Below are 18,200 nucleotides of genomic sequence, written 5' to 3' on the forward strand. Positions count from 1 at the left end.
CAACGTGAACACCGCCATCTCTGGGTCAAAGACATCACTCATCAAAGAAAGTGAGCAACACCAAGAATTTCATCTTTCAGACTTAGGTTAAGGGCCACCAGAAGAGGAACACATTGGTTGTTTCTTTAAGTGCTGAGAATTTTAAAAATAACACAGAACTGGTCTAAACCAAGCATCTCATATGATCTGGCACACTATGTGCTAAAAGCCCTTTCTGAGTCTTCTTTAACTTTAACCTGGAAGTACTCTTGTGAGGTCAGTCCTGTCATTATCCTTGGAAAGATGAGGAAACAAAGGGAACAGCTCAGAGAGGACATTAACTTGCACAAGGTGACAATGGCTGTACCCTGGGCTGTGTGCTGGCCTCCTTCCTGTATAGGATGCAGGTACTTCCTGGCACCTACAGGTTCCCAAGCTCTTTACAAAGTACTCTGCCGGTCTCAATGCTCACATCAACACGCAGGAGGATGTGAGGCATGGAGACACCGTGTCACAGTGAGAACCTGAGACCCACAGAAGCTCAGTGAGCCACCTTGGACTGCAAACAACCGCCAAGGGTCAGAACGGGGCTTCGGGGCAGGCAACTTCTGCTCTGACACCAAAACCTTCAGGACCACCTGTCTTATGCGACCCAGGTAACTTTCAGTTTTGTCTGTGTAGCTTCTGTACAAATAACCTAAGAATTTTGTGGTTGTTTTTTGTTTCAGATTTTGGGGTGTGTGTGTGTGTGTGTGTGTGTGTGTGTGTGTGTGTGTGTTTAAGTCAGTTTTTGTGTTTAGTGGTTTGGGTTTTTTGTTTTTTTGTTTTTATTTCTTTGTGTTTGACAAGATATGTGGCCCTGGCTAACCTGGAACTCCTTATTTAGACCAGGCTGGCCTCAAACTCACAAAGATCCACCTACCTCAGCATCTCAAGTGCTGGGACTAGAGATTTGTGCCACTATGCACAAGCTAAATAATTTAAAGGAACGGGGAGAATGAAGAAAGTCGTGGCAGGGAATGCTTACAAAATGACAAGATTTGGGCTGGAGAGATGGCTCAGGGGTTGAGAGCACTGACTGCTCTTCCAGAAGTCCTGAGTTCAATTCCCAGCAACCACATGGTGGCTCACATTCGTAATGGAATTTGATGCCCTCTTCTGGTGTGTCTGAGGACTGCTGCAGCGTACTTATATACATAAAATAAAAAAATAAATAAATCTTTAAAAGAAAAAAAAGGAAACTTCTTTTTCTGCAAATGTTTTTGCAGATGTGGAAACATGCATAAACTGTTAGACTGATAGCTTTCTTTGTAGTTTTTTACAATAATTTTAATCACTCTTAAAGTTAATTGGTCCAAGTATCAACCAGAAAATTTATATTATGTACATTCTAATAAAGTAATTTGTTTTCTACTTCCGTTGACATTTTATCATTACATTGTATAAATTTAAATGTCAGTAGTGTGTGTGTGTGTGTGTGTGTGTGTGTTCATGCCTGTGGAGGCCACAGGTCACTGTCAGGTGTCTTCCTCAGTTGCTGTCTGCACAACTCTTTGAAGAAAGTCTCTCCCTGAATGTGGAGCCCACCCCTTTGGCCAGACTGGGTGGCTAGCAGGCCTCAGGGATCCTCTCTTCCTACCTCCGCAGCACTAAGATCATTGGCATACCTTGCTGTGCAGACCTTTGTAGGGGTGCTGAGGATCCTACCCCAGTCCCCGTGCTTGTATGACAAGGGCTTTACCAATTGCGCATCTCCCCAGCCTACTGTGGGCTTCTTATGACGTGTTGTAAGAGGGCTCATGGTGGAAGTGAAATGCATTCCTACCTGTTTCTTCGTCTGTTCCATTTGCCCAACACATAAAAACACACACTCACACAAAAATTTATTGGTCCCCTGTTACGTTCTGGGTGGTGAAAGCATAAAGTTAATTAAGATCCATCTCTGGCCTTCAGTGAGATCAGTCTACAGTGGCAGGCGTATAGATAAGGGAAAACTGTCATAAGACGATATGCTGAAAGGTATAATAAATCTATAAGTAAGTTGGCATGGGAGCAGCCACAGAAAGACAGGAACATCATTGTGTCTGAGACCAGGAAATCCTTTGTATGGAAAAGCTGAAGACACCTGAGCTGAATTCTGAGGGTTGGCCTTTTTAACTCCAGGTAATACCTTGGCCACCCCCCTGCAGGCCCTGCAGTCAAGAGCCCAAGTAATATGAACACACAACCTCTCTGCTTTTATTTTATAAACTGATCTCCTGTGTCCAGGTCTATTTCACAAAACCTCCATATTTCTTCTATTATATATTTCTTTCTTTACATTTCAAATTTTATCCCCTTTCCTCATTTCCCCTCCCCAACCCCCCCATCCCATTCCCCCTCCCCCTGCTCACTAACCCACCCATTCCTACTTCCCTGTCCTGACATTTCCCATCACTGGAGCCCTTCACAAAATCAAGAGCCTCTCCTCTCATTGATGTCTCACAAGGCCATCCTCTGCTCCAGCTGCATATGCAGCATATGCGGCTGGAGCCATGGGTCCCTCCATGTGTTTTCTTTGGTTGGTGGTTTAGTCTCTGGGAGCTCTGGGGGTACTGGTTGGTTCATATCGTAGCCTGGTTGGTTCATATTGGTTCATAGCCTCCTATGGGGGCTTACAGACCCCTTCATCTCCTTGGATCCTTTCTCTATCTCCTCCATTAGAGACCCTGTGGTCTGTCCAGTGGATGGCTGTGTGCATTCAGAGGAGACAGCTATATCAGGCTTCTGTCAGCAAACCCTTGTTGGAACCCACAATAGTGTCTGGGTTTGGTAACTGTCTATGGGATGGATCCCCAGGTGGGGCAGTCACTGGATGGCCTTTCCTTCCGTTTCTGCTCCAAACATCGTCTCTGTTCTCCTCCCATGGGTATTTTGATCCCCCTTCTCCATATCTCTTGAGCCAAGGAATTCAGAGTCAGGGAAACACAGGCATTTCCTTCACTACCAGCCAGATGACTGTCCATATATAAAATCATCCCCACTCTCAGACTGCTTGATCACATGGTCCCAGGATGATATCAGTGCTGAGTGAAGAGTTTATTTTATCTTGTAGTTTAGTGTCCATCACGGAAGGAAGCCACGGCAAGAGCTTGCTGCAGAAACATGGAGGGATGTTGGCTTGCTTCCCCTGGCTTTCTCAGCTACCTCCCTCATACAGCCCAAGCCAGCCTGCCCAGGGGTGATACTGCCCACAATGGACTGTGCCTTTCCACAGCAAGCAACGGTCAAGAAAATGGCCACAGGCCTATCTGATGGAGATAATTCCTCAATTGAGGTTTCCGGTTCCCATGTAACTATAGTCTGTGTCAAGACTGGACCGACCGATATCAGGAAACTTTTCGATCTTTGCTAGGTGAGCCCTCTCTGGAGGAAGTGGAAGGTCAGAGCACAGGGCTTAGAGTTTATAGCCTACTCTCATTCTGGTCTGGTCTGTTTTCTAGTCCCTAAGATGTAATCCAGCAGTTATCACATGCTCTAAGCCACCACCAAGCCCACCATGATGGGCTTTATCCTCACAAATCATGTGCCAAACATAAACCTATACTCCCTTAAGTTGCTTCCTGTCTGATATTTAGCTACAGCAAAATACAACTAACACAACCACCTTCTATATGGTCTTGTCTGTCTCCATCCAAAATGACCTTTCTGAATCTTCAATGACAGCTCTTAACGTGTTCAATACTTGATGTCTCCCTATCCTTGGTACATATCCTAATGTACATATCTGGGAAATCTGTTTTGCTTTGTAGAACTCTATAAATAGTTATGGGTACCAGTAGGTAGACCCTGTAGGGGAAAATGTAATGAACAAATGGCAGAATCCAGTTCTAGGGCCTTCACTGGATCCCTGCTGCCCTCAGTAGAGACATGAGCATTATTGTTGCTAATGTTTTTAAGGGCTCATCAAATGTTCCACACATTGTTCGGAATGATTTTCATCTCTTATTGCGCTCATCCCTCATACCTGATCTGAGAGTAGCCAGGCTTACTCCTAAATCTGCATTCTTGGATACAGCTTCAAATGTAAGTCCACACAGCCTATGTCTAACTATTTTAAGTCATAATTCAGTCTACCAGATCAAATACATTATAGTCTCCCAACTTGAAAGATGTATTTTCATAAGAACTGCAAATACAGACTCAAATTGATAAATCTCTTTCATACTACCAGAAACTAAACAGTATATAAAGCTTGTCATTGGCTCAGGTCCACCCTCATGCCTCCCTCACCCACTACTCTGCCATCATATGCTAGAGAAGTCACAGCTTCCCCATCTAAATCCCATCCCTACTCCCTGTCACGAAGCTACCTCCCGCCATACTCTCAGACTGAGGGTACCGGGAGGCACAGTAACTGTAAGAAGGATAAGTCAGAGGACCCATGAGAACCATAACAGCGTGCTCACAGACACCGGCAGGGAACTCCGGGATCTCGGTACTGGACACTAGAAAGGTAATGAGCTCTGATAGCCACAAAGAAGTTAAGTGGTTTTTCCCACACAGAAGTTAAAAATCACATAGCTAGAACTGGGATTCAAAACTTTGTTGTTGTGGCCCATTCTTAGCCACCACACTATCCTGTTTCCTTTGGCAAAGTTCAATTTCCTTAATGTGGCTTAGATTAATTGATGCTTTCCTTCATCTCCATCCAGACTCACTGTATCACTTGTATTTCCGAGGGGGCATCATCCCTTTTCTCTCCCACCAGGCATCTTTGTTGAGAACACTCCAGGCCCTTGATGGCCTCTCTGTTGGTCCACAGTCTGCCCCAACTTCCTCTTTTCAAGATAAGTCCTCTTCCAGATCCAAGCTAAGATGTCACTGCCTACCAGGAGCTGTCTTTATCTCCATCACCAAGTTGTCTACCCTGTGTATCCCAAAGCAACCAGAGCGGATATATTGCATTCTGGACATTGGAATTCCCTTTCTACACTTGAAGCTAGTTGAGGGCAAAGCTTTCCTCTTGATCATAGTGTCTGGCTGAAAACTCTTAAATGTGTGCTCACAGCTTAGGGCTCTAGAGGATGTCTATGTAACCACAACTTCAATCTCACATCTTTTCAAGAGATAAACTAATATTAGGGTCACAGAATAGAGTGTTGCTATTTTTTTTCTGAAACATTTTAAGCTTCATGGGAGCACATTCTGTGGCACACACTGCCAGATAATTTTTAAACAGAATTTTTGCTGGAAACATTCCCTGTTACAGAGCCAGATAACAACTTTCTGAAGAACCAGAATGATTTCCCAGCACTGAAGTTCATGGTCCTTCGCAACGGGAGGCTTTGGAAAATGACCAGGTTCCTGGTGGCTGTAACGAACTGCTCATTTCCCTCTCTGCTTTAGCCAAGACCTAGCAACTTCACGGAGTACAACACTGAGACTAGCTAAAAACTTGTCTCACCCCAGATTTTGCTTTCAGCTAATATGCCACCAAAATCATGTTGGCCTGTAGCCTGTTGATTCCGTACATTTCTTCAGTGAAACAAGCTCTTTAGTTGTGTCATTTGGTGGTTTTGACTACACTTGGCAGTCAGTCACTGCATACGAGTTCTTGCCTCCACAAGAAGGCCTGAAGCTTTTAGAAGTTAGGAAATTATAGAATTATGAGCTGGCCTGTCCCACCTTGAATATGGAGAGTAGGAAACCTTGTCTTCATGACTCCATCTTGTTCCCTGCCTTGTCAGGTTCCCTGCCTTGTTAGGTTTTACACACGGTAACAGCAGTTTAGAGGGTGTAGGAGAGAACCACAAGGTAATCTTTTCAAACACAACTGGCACCATTGCCAACAAACATACACCAATCAGTGTAAAACCAATTGGAGGAGGTGTGGCCTTGTTAAGGGAAGTGGGTCACTGTAGAGGCGGGGCTTCAAGGTCTCACATACCTACTCACATCTGGTCATATGAGTTAGAGTCTCCTCAGGGTTACCTTCAAATCAAGATGTAGATCTCATGGCTCCTCCCGCACCATGTCTGCCTACATGCTGCCATGCTTCCTGTCATGATGATAATGGACTAAACCTCTGAAACCGTAAACCAGCCCCAAGTAAATGTCCTTTCTAAGAGTTGGCTTAGTCATGGTGTTTCTTCACAACAATGGAAACCCTAAGACAGGGTGCTATTGACATGCTCTGAGTTTAAAAGCAAGGGTGAGATAAACATCTTACAATCTTCAAGACAGCTCTCCCACAATGAGGAATTATCTGTCCCAAAATGTCAGCAGGACCAAGATTAAGCAATGTACCATAGAGGCTAAGAGGTCAGAGCTAAGTCCAGAGAGTCTGTTTGTTATTATCCAAGTGGCTTTGAACAAGTGGTTTCACTTTGACAAACTGGCTGTTAGTTGGAAATAAAGGCATGATCTGGATCAGACCTGCATGGGCCTGGTTGAGGAATGAGGTCTAAGATAACTAGATTTATTCTGAGACTAAGCTAAAGGACTGGCATTAATTGTCAGTGTACTGAACATACTGGCGAGCATGGGGACTCCTCACGTGGGCAGATGATGTAAGACAAAAGTGACATGGTTATTCAACAGTAGAAAATCTGTCTGGCGTGGGGTTCAAGAACCATATACTCATGTTACAAGGGAAGCTGTCTTAGTCAGTGCTCCATTGCTGTGAAGCGACACCATGACCAAGGCAGCTCTTATACAGGAAAGCATTTAACTGAGTCTGGCTTACATAGTCAGAAGCTACATATAATGATATTCGAAATGCTAAAAGAATGTCCCTCAAAGGACATTACCACCTATTTTAAATATTTAATGCATTTGCTATTGTACATGGGATAGTTATAATTATGTATTATTATGACCTGGTTATTGTTCTCACTTGGAAATCAATCATGACATAAAGAGATATGATTGTGTGCCAAGTTGGCAAAGGGTGGACTTGCTGTGGCTGTTCTTGGTTGACAACTTGACTACACCTGGAACTCAACCCCAAAATGGAGTTGTGTCTGAAGTTTGGTTCACTATAGCTTCAGTGAGTCACCAAAACTCATCCTGTGTTTATTTCCTAAGTTCCAGAATGTGCAATTGGACTAGATACTTAGAAGTTGGACTGAACACATTTTTGCATTATTATGTGGCTACAAGTCAATGGAAGCTGGGGAGTGGACTATGGTGGGTTTTATGAAAATAGACCCCATATGCTTGTAGGGAATGGCATTATTTGAAAGTGCTAGGGCATGTGGCCTTGCTGGAGTTGGGGTGGCCTCGTTGGAGGAAATGTGTCTCTGGGAACAGACTTTCAGATTGAAATGCTAAAGCAAGGCTCAGTATCTCTTCATCTCTACTGCCTGCTGATCCAGATGGAGAACTCTCAGCTATCTCTCCAACACCATGTCTACCTGTATGCTATCTTGCTTCCTGCCATGACATTAGTGGACTAAACCTTTGAAACGATAAACAAACCCCAACTTAATGCTTTCCTTTATAAGAATTGCTTTGGTCATAGTGTTTCTTCACAGCAATAGAACATTGACTAAGACAAAAGCTAATGTAAGCATTTTTCTAAAAAACAAAATGACTGACTTTAAATTTATATACAAAAATCCATTCTTGTGCATTTTTCTGGAAAGAAGCTTACATTTTTATTAGTCTCTTAACAGAATTTACAATTTCAAAAAAGGTTTAAGAGCCATTGAAATTGGTCTCAAACAGTTGTATCCATCAGAAGCTCGTCTGTTGAAATCCTACCCTAGAAGGAGATGATGTCAGGAGACAGAGTGTCTCGGGACATGATAAAATGGTGAGGGCACACACCCAAATTGCACCAGTGCTCATACAGTGAGAAACCTCACACAAAGAGAGCTTGCATCATAGGAACCAGGAAGCAGCCCCTCACCAGACACTGACTCTGCTGAAGGCTTTAACCTCGGACCTCTCAGCCTCCAGACTGAACAGAATAAATATGTCACCTATGCATGCTCCCCCTCACCCTGCTCCATGGTATGTTGCTGCAGCACCTCAGCAGACTCAGACTGTCCGGTTGCATCGTATTAAAAAGACAGAGGAAGCCGGGCGTGGTGGCGCACGCCTTTAATCCCAGCACTGGGGAGGCAGAGGCAGGCGGATTTCTGAGTTCGAGGCCAGCCTGGTCTACAAAGTGAGGCCAGGACAGCCAGGACTGCACAGAGAAACCCTGTCTCAAAAAATCAAAAAAAAAAAAAAAAAAAAGACAGAGGAAACCTAAACATGATTCCTAGCTTACCAAAGTCACAGGGACAGTGATGGAGTTGCCTTGCAGCCCTGGAGCTCTTTGGAAATAGACTAGATTGGGGAGATCATTCTTAAGTGTAACCCCATGTTCCGGTCTTATTAATTTAGGAGTCAATGTGTTTGCCTTTTCTGAATTAATTCATTGAGTTGTGACTTTTTACATCTTCCATACCAGACCCACCTAAATCTGCTCCTGGTCCCCTGGCTGGGGAATGTGCGTTTTCACCAACTCTGCAATAAAACAAGAAAAGGACGATTCTTTTCCACACAGCTATTTGAGACCCACTGAAGCAAAGGATATTTCGACTGAGCTTGTTAGTTTTGAGTGTGGATTTGAAGGAAAGCCAAGGCATTTCTTTTCTGAACTACATCTTCAGCTTTTCCAGGAAAACCAACTTGAGTTAAAATTGCTTTGGCTTGGTTTTTGTCCAAAAGTGGATTTTTTTCCAGTAAAAGGTTTATAATATAAGTTCTTTTTTTTAAGTCTGCTAGAAATTTTGTCAGTCTGATAGAGATAGGTATTTTCAAGCACTAGAAAATGTTCCAGGCTATTGAAGAGATCAAATTAGTTTGAAAGAGCTGTACAATGTGTGTGCATGTGTGTGCGTGTGTGTGTGTGTGTGTGTGTGTGTGTGTAGTGTACATATATGTGGTGTGTGTGTGTGTGTGTATGTGTGTGTTGTACTTCTGGTGTGTGTGTGTGGTGTTGTATGAGTGGTGTCTGTGTGTGGTGTGTATCATGTGTGATACACATGTATATAGTAGTGTGTCTGTATATGTGGTGTCTATGTGTCGTGTCTGTATCTGTGTGATGTGTAAGTGTGTGTGTGTGTGTACTGTGTGTGGTGCTTGTGTGTGTGTGTGTGTGTGTGTGTGTGTGTAGTGTACGTATGTATGGTGTATGTGTGTATGTGTATATGTGTGTTGTACTTCTGGTGTCTGTGTGTGGTGAATGTATGAGTGGTGTCTGTGTGTGGTATGTATCATTTGTGGTACACATGTATATAGTATTGTGTCTGTATATGTGGTGTCTATGTGTCTTGTCTGTATCTGTGTGATGTGTAATGTGTGTGGTCTGTGTACTGTGTGTGGTGCTTGTGTGTGTGGTGTGTGTGTGTGTGTGTGTGTGTGTGTGTATGGTATATCTGTGTGTGATGCATGTGATATATGCTGTGTGTGGTGTATGTGTGTAGTGTATGTGGTGTGTGTATGTGTGAGGAGTATGTGTGTGGTGTATGCGCTGTGTGCTATGTGTGGTGTCTGTGTGTATGGTGTGGTGTGATATGGTATGGTATGGTGTGTGTGTGTGGTGTATATGTATGTGGTATTGTGGTGTATAGTGTGTGTAGTGTCTCTGTGTGTGCTATGTGTGTGGTGTGTGTTTGTGGTGTGTATGTATGATGTGTCTGTGTGTGAATGTGTGGTGTATTTGTATGGTGTATGTATGTGGTTGTGTGTGTATATGTATGTGGTATGTGTGTGTAGGTGTGTGGTATGTATACGTGGGGTGTGTGTGTGTGTGTGTGCTGTGGTGTTTGTGTTCTCTACCATATAATACTTAGAAGAAAGTAGCTGTCAAATATACTAGCAGACTGCAAACATTTAAATATGCATTTGTTCCTACAGATTTAATTGGCTATGGTACAGGGCGGGCATTCATGTGCCATCCCTACAAAGGGCAACTAACAAGGCTGACCTGAGCTTTTGCTTGAGAACTTCAAAAGCAAGCAAGATATACAAGGCTTCCCCATCCTGGCTTCTACCTCAGTAACTCGGAAAATATCTTTGAAGAGAGGCCAGAAAGATCTTAAGGGCCAGAATATCAGGAAGTCTGCTATGAAAGTATCTCCTAGAAATGGCGACATAAGCAAGACAATGACCATGGCAGTATCAATGGACACATTAATGTAGAAGGGGGAAATTTTTGTAGGGTCCCAACACTAGACATAGAACTATAAGCAACTAATGACTGCTGGGAAGAGAGTTAGCCTCCCCCAGGAATGAGCTTCCTTAAGTTGACCAATGCAGAGCGATCAGCCTTGAAACCATATAAACACGCCAACAAAAACAGACTCAGCAGATTATATATGTATATGTGTGTGTATCTATGTGCATGTATGTGTGTTACATATATGTGACAATAATATTCAAAGAAAAATAGGCTATCAACTAAAGTGGGGACATACATAGATGAGAGGTTTCCTCGGCAGGTAACAGGGAAGGGCTGGAAGGAGGAAAGAGATGGGGTAAGGCTGATAGAATCTAACTTTAATTCAAATATAGAACTGAAACTCCCTGCAAAGATAAGAATGGTTTTCTGTGCCAGGAGCGTTCCACCAGTTTGGCTCATCCAAGTTTCTGCTCTCCCTTCAGATTCTAAACCCTGGCTGCTGCAGGGCAGGTTGAGAGCACAGCAGCCCAGTGTCACCCTTGGCCTTGGTCTCTCATGGTCTCCTGGAACACAGCACTTCCCATGTCCGCACTCACAGCTTGGGGATTGTGTTCTGGTCTCTACGAGGAGGAGACGACTCCTTGGAGATTGTATCTGAGGCCTGAGACTTCAGCCTTAAGTCTTTCCCTTTTCTGCTGTTTTACTTTGTATTCTTTTTCAGATTTCTTGAGTCCCAGAGAATGGGAGGCATCTTGGGGTCCCCAGTACCCAGGGCGTTCCCTGGTCTAACATCTTGACTTATTGGCTGACTGTTTTTTTCTCCTCACTGCAGACCAGGTAGGTGAACTTTTTTTCTTTTTTTATTAGAGATTTTCTTCATTTACATTTCAAATGCTATCCTGAAAGTTCCTGCTCCCCTCCCCACGCCCTGCTCCCCAACCCACCCACTCCCACTTCTTGGCCCTGGCGTTCCCCTGTACTGGGGCATATAAAGTTTGCAAGACCAAGGGGCCTCTCTTCCCAATGACGGCCGACTAGACCATCTTCTGATACATATGCAGCTAGAGTCAAGAGCTCCAGGGGTACTGATTAGTTCATAATGTTGTTCCACCTATAGGATTGAAGATGCCTTTAGCTCCTTGGGTACTTTCTCTAGCTCCTCCATTGGGGGCCCTGTGTTCCATCCTATAGATAACTGTGAGCATCCACTTCTGTATTTACCAGGAACTTTTCCTCTTTTGTTTTACCTTAAAATTAGCAGTCCTAACAACCTGTCACTTAAACAGGAATCATTAATCAAGGATAATTTCCCCAGCAGATTTGACCTTGAAGTAGATCAAGCTATCCGGAAGACTTCACTTCTCATCATCCTTGATTTTCTTTTTTTTTCTTTTTTTTCTTTTTTTAATATATTTACTTTATTTATATGGGTATACTGTAGCTATCTTCAGACACACCAGAAGAGGGCATCTGATCCCATTACAGATGGATGTGAGCCACCATGTGGTTGCTGGGAATTGAACTCAGGAGCTCTGGAAGAGCAGTCAGTGCTCTTAACTGCTGAGTCATCTCTCCAGCCCTCTTCCTTGATTTTCAAGGCTGTGCTCAGCAGTCCCAGTTCTTGTCATGAACTTGTCCCTTAGCCGGCCTTTGGTACAATAGCATAGAAAGAGCCACCTCCTACCTCCCCCAAGCAAAGGTTTCTGGTGACAGTCTCTGAGCGCCATGATTCTACCTCCAAAGAGTCTTCTAATAACATATGTCTGTTTCTTCAACGTTCCAGTTTTGACTCTGTCCCAGCCATAGAAGGCACACGGTCTAAAGGTGACGTGAACTCTTAGCTAGACCAAAAGTGGCATGAAAAGTCCAAACCTCATTGCCCAAGACTGGCATAAAGGAAGAAAGGGTAAGGGAATTAATTATACATTTCCTCTAGTTGGCCTTCTAATCCAGCTGGCCACAGTACAGCGGCCTCAAAATCCAATGGGACCTAGAACCGAGGGAAAACCAGGAATGTTCCTCCTGGCCCATGTCTACCCTCTTACAATTCATGAAATGATAGTAAAAGGCTCTCTGCCTGTAGGAAATCCAGATTTTAGAATGTGGTGCCCAGTTCCACCCCGTCATCCCACAAAGACAACAGTGAACCAGCTCCTTTAATCTTGACTTTCTGGAGCCTCAGATGCTGGCAGGCTTTATCTAACTTCCAAATTCTTAAAGAAAATGTTGCAGTTAGACTGTAACTTTAACTTATCTTGTAGAGGCAAAGTAGCTGATAGATGGAGATGATAGAAAATAGATGATAGACAGACAGACGTAGATATAAGAAAATAGATGATAGACAGACAGACGTAGATATAGATAGAGTCATAATACTATCATGAGCTCTGGTTTTGTTTTTTGTTTTTTTTTTCAGTTTTGTATTCAGTAATTATTTGAGGGATCTAGATGTTAAAACTGGCAATGTAACTTGAGAAAAATATCTTAAATTTTGAGCTCAATAAATCTCAGAAAGAGTCCTGGAGTGGACTAAAGGTGTGTTTTTTAACTTGTTTGTTCTAGGAAGGCGTGACAGACATCTTGTGTCTCAGCATTAAGCACCAGTATCAGCTGCTTCGGAAACTGGCGTCCAGCCCCAATTGTCTCCCCTGTAATTCAGCCACTGTTTTCTGAAGTGCCAGCCCAGGGCTTTGAGAGGAGTCATAACATAAAGAAGACTTACACGATGGGTAATCTCCACAGTCCCCAGTTTAGCATAAATGTTTGAGGCTACAGTCATTCCTGGGTTTTAGCTTGTTTTGGTGTTTATAGCCATTTTTACAGTTACTAATAGGCCTCAGTTCCCATCTTTCCTTGCAGTGTTTCTGCTCAAACATGTTTTGGTCAACTGGCTTAAAACTCAAAGAGAAATAGCAAGTGGTGACGTCCCTCATCTTGATATTAGTGATATGTGTGTTAAAACCAGGCATGCATGTGAAAATGTCCATTGAGACCAATTGCCACCCCCCAAGATATATATTTTACATTAAACATCAATCTGCTGTCTACTTGCTGAAAGAGGTTTAAAATTCTCTAGAAAAACTATTTTTCTCCTTCTTGACCTGATTATCATAATTCAATCCATAGAGGAGGAACCGGGTGGGAATATATTAACATTTCAATTTGGTTCAAAATAACTTAATACATTATTTTCCACTTTCCTTTGTATGTCATGGTTCCCACCCCCTGTATTCAATCCCTTTGTAAATAAGGTAGTTACATCTTATGAAATGGACTCTGTAGCTGTAATTGCTATTTAACCTTCTGAGAAGGACACACAGTGACTGAATTCTTGCTTTACTATGAATTGGGTAAAGAATGACAAAGCCCTTGCCCTGAACTCTGCCAGAACTGGTTGTCCTTCCAGGCATAAAAGACCAGAGAGTACTGTGGGAGTGGCACACCACAGACTCAGAGAAACATATCACATCTAGATGGTTGAACATGTGACCAAAGCGAGCATGCGCATCAGAACAGCTTTAAAATATATCATGGATCTGATGTTTAAAATATATCATGGATCTGATGTTTAAAATATATCATGGATCTGATGTTGGTCAGTTCGTATTTCTGCTGTATTTGAGCCATGGATGAAAAACGTAACCAATCAGTCTTTCCAGATGTGTTTTAAGACTGGCAAATCGTTGTGCATCTGAGGATAACGATGCCACACAAATGCAATGACCAGCTGATGAAGAGTCCGTTGAGGTTAGCTAACTCCATTGATTTTAACTTCCTTTTCCACAGAAATTCAATCTGTACAAAATGTTCTTCTGGTCTTTGAAACCGGTCCAGGAACTTATTTAAAAAAAAAAATCCTGATAACCTTTGACCTCATCTGTTTTAGTTCCCTGAGTGAGAACAAGCTACCTGTACACTCCCAACTCTTGAGGGGAAAGAGTTTGCCTAGAGTGAGATCTGGGATTTGCTCTCCAGCACTCATACTTGGAAGAGGGGACAAAACTCCAGATATAAACCTCCTTCCTATCCACAGGAAAGGTCTTCCCTGTGCTTTCCGGACAGGAGCAGGACAGGGTTATCATAGTAGCTCATCTGATTTAGTTCTGTGATTTTTTTTTCCTTTAAGAAATACGGTCATTCTTCAAAAGGAAGATTGGTGTCCAGCATCATCCATAGCTGCAACATAGTTTTATCCATAGCAGGATCCATAACTTTGGTCTGCAACCGTATTTTATTAACAGAAGTCAAGAGGAACCTAATATTCTCTGAAGTTCGTGAAATTCAAAGTACAAAGTTGTTCTGAGTGTGTGGCCTTGTGAATAACGGGGAGATCAATACAAGATGAACTGAATATTGAGAATTCTGAGCCAGAGGAAGCCAAAGGGAGCCAACCAAATGGAGTAAAAAATAAAATTGCAAAGTACAATTTAGTACACTTACAACTCAAAATCAACTAATGAATGCCCAGGAGTAATTTGCATAAAACTTTTATTTATTAGCAGTGTATTCTTCTACACTTCAAAATAGAACGAAATATCTTCTGAAAGATAAACTATTCATAACAAAATACATGGCAAACCATTTTTTTATAAGTGGAGAATCTCTGTGCTATATAATCTCTATAATATATACATCCCCTTCCTGGTGTGCCTTATGTACGCACATGTGTATAAATAAGCTTAAGACATACACATGTAGATACATATGACATATATATATACACACACATAATTATGGACATTTTACAGTAGTCAACTTTACAATCATTTTAGTAGCTGCACTCATTAGTGTTCATAGAACAACTAAAAACGATAGTATGGTTCTTTTCCCCCACATCTCAAATGCCACCTCAATTACTTTATAGTGATAATCTGAAAGAAATAGTATTCTCTTCCTATACAATGAACCAACTTTTTAAAATAACGACTCATAATAAAAATATTTTACTTTTTCAACTTTGGAAAAGATAAACAATTTAATTCCTCTATGTTTTTGATTCTTAAAACATATAATTCAACTTTCCACCAAGTGAGTGCAATTATTTGGTACTGCAGCTCTGGAAACTTATGTTAACAAACCTGAGTCAAACTCCACTCCAATGCCATCTGAGAAGGGTAAAACATAAGCAAGGTGTCTTCCTGAAGCATATACAATAGTCTGAAGATACCCCCTCCTAATAAATACAGTATAAATAACTCAACCGTTGGAATAAAGCACTTTGTATGAATCCATTTAACTAGTCCTTGCCCATTCTCAAGCAGCCTGGAAGACAATCGATATCTAAGAATCTCAACGAGACAAAAAGCCAGTAGGCTTCTGGAAACTTAAATTCAGAATCACACATGAGAGGGCTGGGCGGTACCCTGGGAGGGTGCGTGGGGTCCTTCCAGTTTCACATCCGGTTGCAGACAGACCGTTGTGTACATCCGGTCTGGACCGGGATCGGGAGGGTGCTTCCATTTAAATGTCCCCTTTAGTGCACAGATCTACTCAGCAGCGATTTTTTTCAATTTATTCCTTCATTGCTTTAAAACTGACATCAGACCACGCATGCTCACAGGGCAATGACCACCTCGTACCAAGAACAGTTCTGAGCTATCAACTCCCTTTGAAGTGCTTTTTGGTCTTTAACAACATTATAGTACATTTACTGGGTGTGTTCTTTCGAACCGTAGACCTGGGCCTTAAAATTCGTATCCTTCCTTTGCATATTTACAAGAAGGCATAAGCAAAATAAATGATTTAAGGCATTTTCTTTTTTTTAAAGCACGCGTGAGAGAAGGAAAGAAATAAAAGCACTGGAATGTTCTGCCGTTTCACAGAGGGAGAAAATCATGCTTTCAGGAGAAACGCCCATTATTTCTGATCTTAAAAAAATGCTCAATTTTTTTTAAAGCCTCCTACTTAAAAGACTCAAGAAAAAAAACAAAGGGGCAAATTTTTTTCCTAAACGAACCTATCAAATAACCCCACTCTTGGTAGAGATAAATTTGGATGAATTCTAGTTCAGACAGGCTTCAGCAGAGAATGGCCTGATCTACTGAATCCATAGGGGAGCATTAAAATCACATCTCAAAATTCGCTCCCTCATTTTCATTTAATAAGGAAGAATTACATACTCATTGTAGACAAAACCATACTAAAGCTAAACAAATTTAAAATACAAATTTTTTGGTAACAAACAGCAGGAAAATCTAAATCAAAATATAGTATAGCTTTTACATAATTTTATATATTTATAAAATTATCAAAATAGTCTTTTATAAAGTTCATGATACATATATGTGTAACACTGTACATGTCAATGCAGTAACAAATACATCACTGAAATACATTAAAAATAACCTTTTAAAATACCAAATTTAACATTAAAACTGTCTTTACAAGTATGGACAGCTCCATAAAGATCACTCCAGTGCATGGATAGTAGTCATTAGCCAGCGCTCTGGTCTCAAGTCTCTCAACAGTACAATGTTAATACTCTCTCTACTTTAAGGTAAGAAGGCAGGGACATCCTCCGGGCAAGCAGCTGTTTCCTTCCGCATTGCACATCCAGATGTGTAAGATCGGAACTGTCTTCACTGGAGTGGCAAGGCCTTAGTAATGAACGTATTCAGACTGAAGGGACTGTGTAGGGAGAGACATAAACTGAGGTTAAATTCCATCACATGCAATGCTGCTAAACCATCATGCAACCTCCTCCAACACAAGGCAGTCCAGGTGCATTATATAAAAGACACACGGAGCAAGCTAAGGAACAAATGACAGGGCACAGATGACAGGGCACAGAAAGCTGTTACTGAGAAAGCAAGACATTTGACTAGGTAAAGTGATTGTTAGAAAATTTTATATTTCAAAACATTTAACGATGTTTAAGCGTGATTCCAATAATGTACTAATCGAAAGTAAAGATGCAGCATCAATTTGATTCATACTATTACACCAAACATTAAATGGTAGTTATAAGTAATTGAGAGCTGTTAGAACAAACTTTGGATGTTTTTTACACATAATTAATACACATAAGTAGCATGCTAAGGCTTCTCAGACGGAGTTAGGAGCCACTTAAATACAGTCCTTAAGGATGCTCGAGCTTAGTAAATACCTTCCAAGTCCTTCCCACTACGGGAAGACAAAGTACAGCTAACTAGCTTTGGAATCTGATCCGAGGACCCAACGGCATGGAGAGCACAAGAGCCTTATAACAAGGTAAGAGCAGGTAAGCATGAGGAACAACACCGATCCTTCCACAGAGGTGGACATTACGACACACGAGCAGCAAGAGCTGCATGCATCAGAATGCCCGGACAGCAGACACACCAGGGAAAGAGGCAAAGCAGCAGAGAGCTCACCAAAGTTATTATTATTATTATTATTATTATTATTATTATTATTATTATTATTATTATTTGGTAGCACATAATGGTTGCACAGAAAGATACAGATCAGCACAGAAGGCTACAGATCAGTTCTAAGCATTAGCAATCCTTTGCACGGTTCCTCTCCTAAAACACCTAGAGCAACAAATGCTTCTTGCTTCTCTACAAGATACTCTCTTTCCTCAGTAATTTTCAAACCAATCTGCAGTATTTTGTTAACAATGCTATATATATTGTAACTATAATTACACTATAACATTATAAATAGCAGGGTGTATTTTATTTATAGATCTTACTAATTTCCAAACTGGTCCATTTTGGTGGTGATATAGCTATTAGACACACACACACACACACACACACACACACACACGTGCGCACTTTCCAAAGAACTTATGAAAACATAAAATTATCTGTTCAGCTTCAAAGTCCCATGAAACTGTATGTCCTATTAATAGTCATTTATTACATATTTTAACCCAACTTAGCAGTTTACTTAGCAATGTTCACAGTGTAAAATTAACATCATGTATAGTTAGCAAAGGACTGGAGGTGGGTCTCTAGGCTAAGTGAGGTTCGATATCGAAAACATTTTGAAAAGGGGAAAGGGTTTTCGCAAGTTAATTTTCTACATTAGGGATATGATTTATAGTAAAGTTTTGGAAGAGGAGGGAGGTTATAAT

At 41.6% G+C, this 18,200-nt stretch overlaps 1 protein-coding gene and 1 long non-coding RNA gene across 4 annotated transcripts in view; one reads left to right on the forward strand and one right to left on the reverse strand.

The window, feature by feature from the left end:
- Gm46839 lies at positions 1-12,039 on the forward strand. The gene is made up of 3 exons (XR_001784066.1): positions 1-635; positions 10,860-10,975; positions 11,922-12,039. It is a non-coding gene; the product is annotated as a predicted gene, 46839 (long non-coding RNA).
- Positions 12,040-14,609: 2,570 nt separating this feature from the next.
- The window catches only part of Cdc14a (CDC14 cell division cycle 14A), a 156,189-nt gene continuing 152,598 nt past the window's right edge, over positions 14,610-18,200 (reverse strand). For all 3 annotated transcript variants that reach the window (NM_001173553.2, NM_001080818.2, NM_001355646.1), the window contains one exon: positions 14,610-16,765. In NM_001173553.2, the coding sequence (NP_001167024.1) occupies positions 16,736-16,765 (30 nt within the window). In that variant the 3' untranslated portion in view covers positions 14,610-16,735. The remainder of the gene's footprint in view (positions 16,766-18,200) is intronic.

This window comes from Mus musculus, chromosome 3 (assembly GCF_000001635.26).
Source record: "Mus musculus strain C57BL/6J chromosome 3, GRCm38.p6 C57BL/6J".
Lineage (NCBI taxonomy): Eukaryota > Metazoa > Chordata > Mammalia > Rodentia > Muridae > Mus > Mus musculus.